Source organism: Arachis ipaensis, chromosome B01 (genome assembly GCF_000816755.2).
Source record: "Arachis ipaensis cultivar K30076 chromosome B01, Araip1.1, whole genome shotgun sequence".
Lineage (NCBI taxonomy): Eukaryota > Viridiplantae > Streptophyta > Magnoliopsida > Fabales > Fabaceae > Arachis > Arachis ipaensis.
This window is the reverse complement of record NC_029785.2, coordinates 125338072-125340107: the sequence shown is the minus strand read 5'-3', so window position 1 is coordinate 125340107 and position 2036 is coordinate 125338072. Positions and strand designations below refer to the sequence as shown.

The window sequence follows — 2036 nt, the reverse complement described above, 5'->3', positions numbered from 1 at the left end:
ATTTATATTTAGTAAATTAAATTAAAAATATTTTCAATAAACATAAATAATAATAAATATATTTTATAAAATAACTTTTAAAATTTAAAAATACTATAATAAATATTAATATAAAAATTAAATTTAGATATTAATTAATATATGAAATTATATTAAACATTTTAATTTTAATAAGCATAAGTTAATTTTAAAAAATCAATTCTTAAATACTTTTAAAACCACCCATGTATTTGAAAAATTATAAACATAAACATAAGTGTATTATCTTTTCGATTTATCAAACATAAAATAAAAGAAAAAATTTTACCAAATCGGACCAAAAAGTAATGGATTATTGTAACAAGACTCTCCCTTGATCATTACTATTTCACTTCTTTCTCTTACCACTTAGCAGCAAGCATGTTAATAATAACTTAATAGTCAATACTATCTATGTTATAACATATAACATACTATATACGTACAAATACTTATTTTTTTCGTTAGAGACATCAATACATACTATATTATTACATTATTTAATTAGTTAAATTATAGAAATTTAACAACTATATCTAGCACACCTGAACCTATCATGAAAAGCAATCAACTACTAAAATGACCACACATGAAATAATAATCTATATTTTACAAAATCATAAACTATTCATTCTTTATCTGATGGTTAAAACGTAAAAGTATACCATTAACATTTTGAATGTATAGCACCACACTTTATTGGGAGTGAAATTTATCATCATTTTAAAATAACCTTTATTTTTTATTATATATCTGTTTCTCATTAGTTATAATTAACTAATTAATTATATCCCTTGATGCCACTATCATGATAATATAATAATAGAGAATTTTCCCTTAGATTGTTGGCTTTTCATGCATTATTCAAAATTAAATGGCACCATATATCTTTATTTCTTTTTCATTTGTATTGCAATCAATCATAGACATCTCAGCAGCCAGCAATAATAATAATAATAATATTCTCCAATGCGATTCATCAGTAAACATACATGAAACAAAAAGCTTTATCTTTAAATCTTTAATTTCCCGAAGTAGAAATTTTACCAACTTGGCGGTAAATCAAGACCTTTATTTTGTTTGTCACCAAACAATGGAACACCAACTGCCGAATTCGTCTATCATGGAAAATAATAGTATAACAGTCCTTCTTCTTCAATTCTTCTTATTCTTTTTCTTTTCGATTTTCAATTTTTTAAACCGTAGATAGCAAGCTAAGAAGAACCTTACCCGCCCTATATATCTATGTATTACTTATTCTTTCAATCTTAATTTGATTCAATCAATATATATAATAATGAAAAGGTGATGAAAACTTACGTACAATTATTTATTTTTATGTAAAGTTGATAATTGAAAATTGTTAAATTGACAATTTGTCAAATTATCTAATAATTTTCGACTATTAACGAAGAGAACTGCATATAAATTTTCACTTAATGAAAAACATATGTACGGACCGGAGGATCCTAATATATAACCTTATTTATTTGATATATAATGTATGTATTAATGTGGAATATAAAATAAGAAACAAACTTGATTAATTAAAAGTAAAGGGTACCTGGTATTGGCCATGCATGAGGTTGGTCTTGATCTGGAATAGTGGCCTGATGACAATTAAGGGAACCAGTGATGAGGACAGTGGAAAGCTTCTCCTCTCCATAGCCATTCATTTGCACTACTTCATCTCTGCTTGAAAACTCAAACAAAGGGTTGTTATTAATATCTTCTCCATTAGATGATCCAACCATGAAGAGGAACAGGATCAACATAGAAATAAGGGTGTGGCAGCAGCACCGAAGAATAATATCAATGCAGCAGCTCATCGTCTTCAATTTGCGCTTCTTGTTTTGTGTTTACGTAAAGATATATAGGAATATGGAGATCCAACACACATTTGAAATGAGGCACTTCTTCCTTCGCTTTTAAATAACACACCTCATTCCACCTATGCCCTCTCTAGTTTCCTAAAATTTCACTTTTGCCTTCTTTTATAGGTTTGACCCTTTTTTTTA

At 26.7% G+C, this 2036-nt stretch overlaps 1 protein-coding gene across 1 annotated transcript in view; it reads right to left on the bottom strand.

Moving 5' to 3' along the window:
- LOC107619775 overlaps positions 1 to 1939 on the bottom strand; it is a 3610-nt gene extending 1671 nt beyond the window's left edge. The window contains exon 1 of the mRNA XM_016322066.2: positions 1583 to 1939. Coding sequence (XP_016177552.1) covers positions 1583 to 1847 — 265 coding nt within the window. The 5' untranslated portion in view covers positions 1848 to 1939. The remainder of the gene's footprint in view (positions 1 to 1582) is intronic.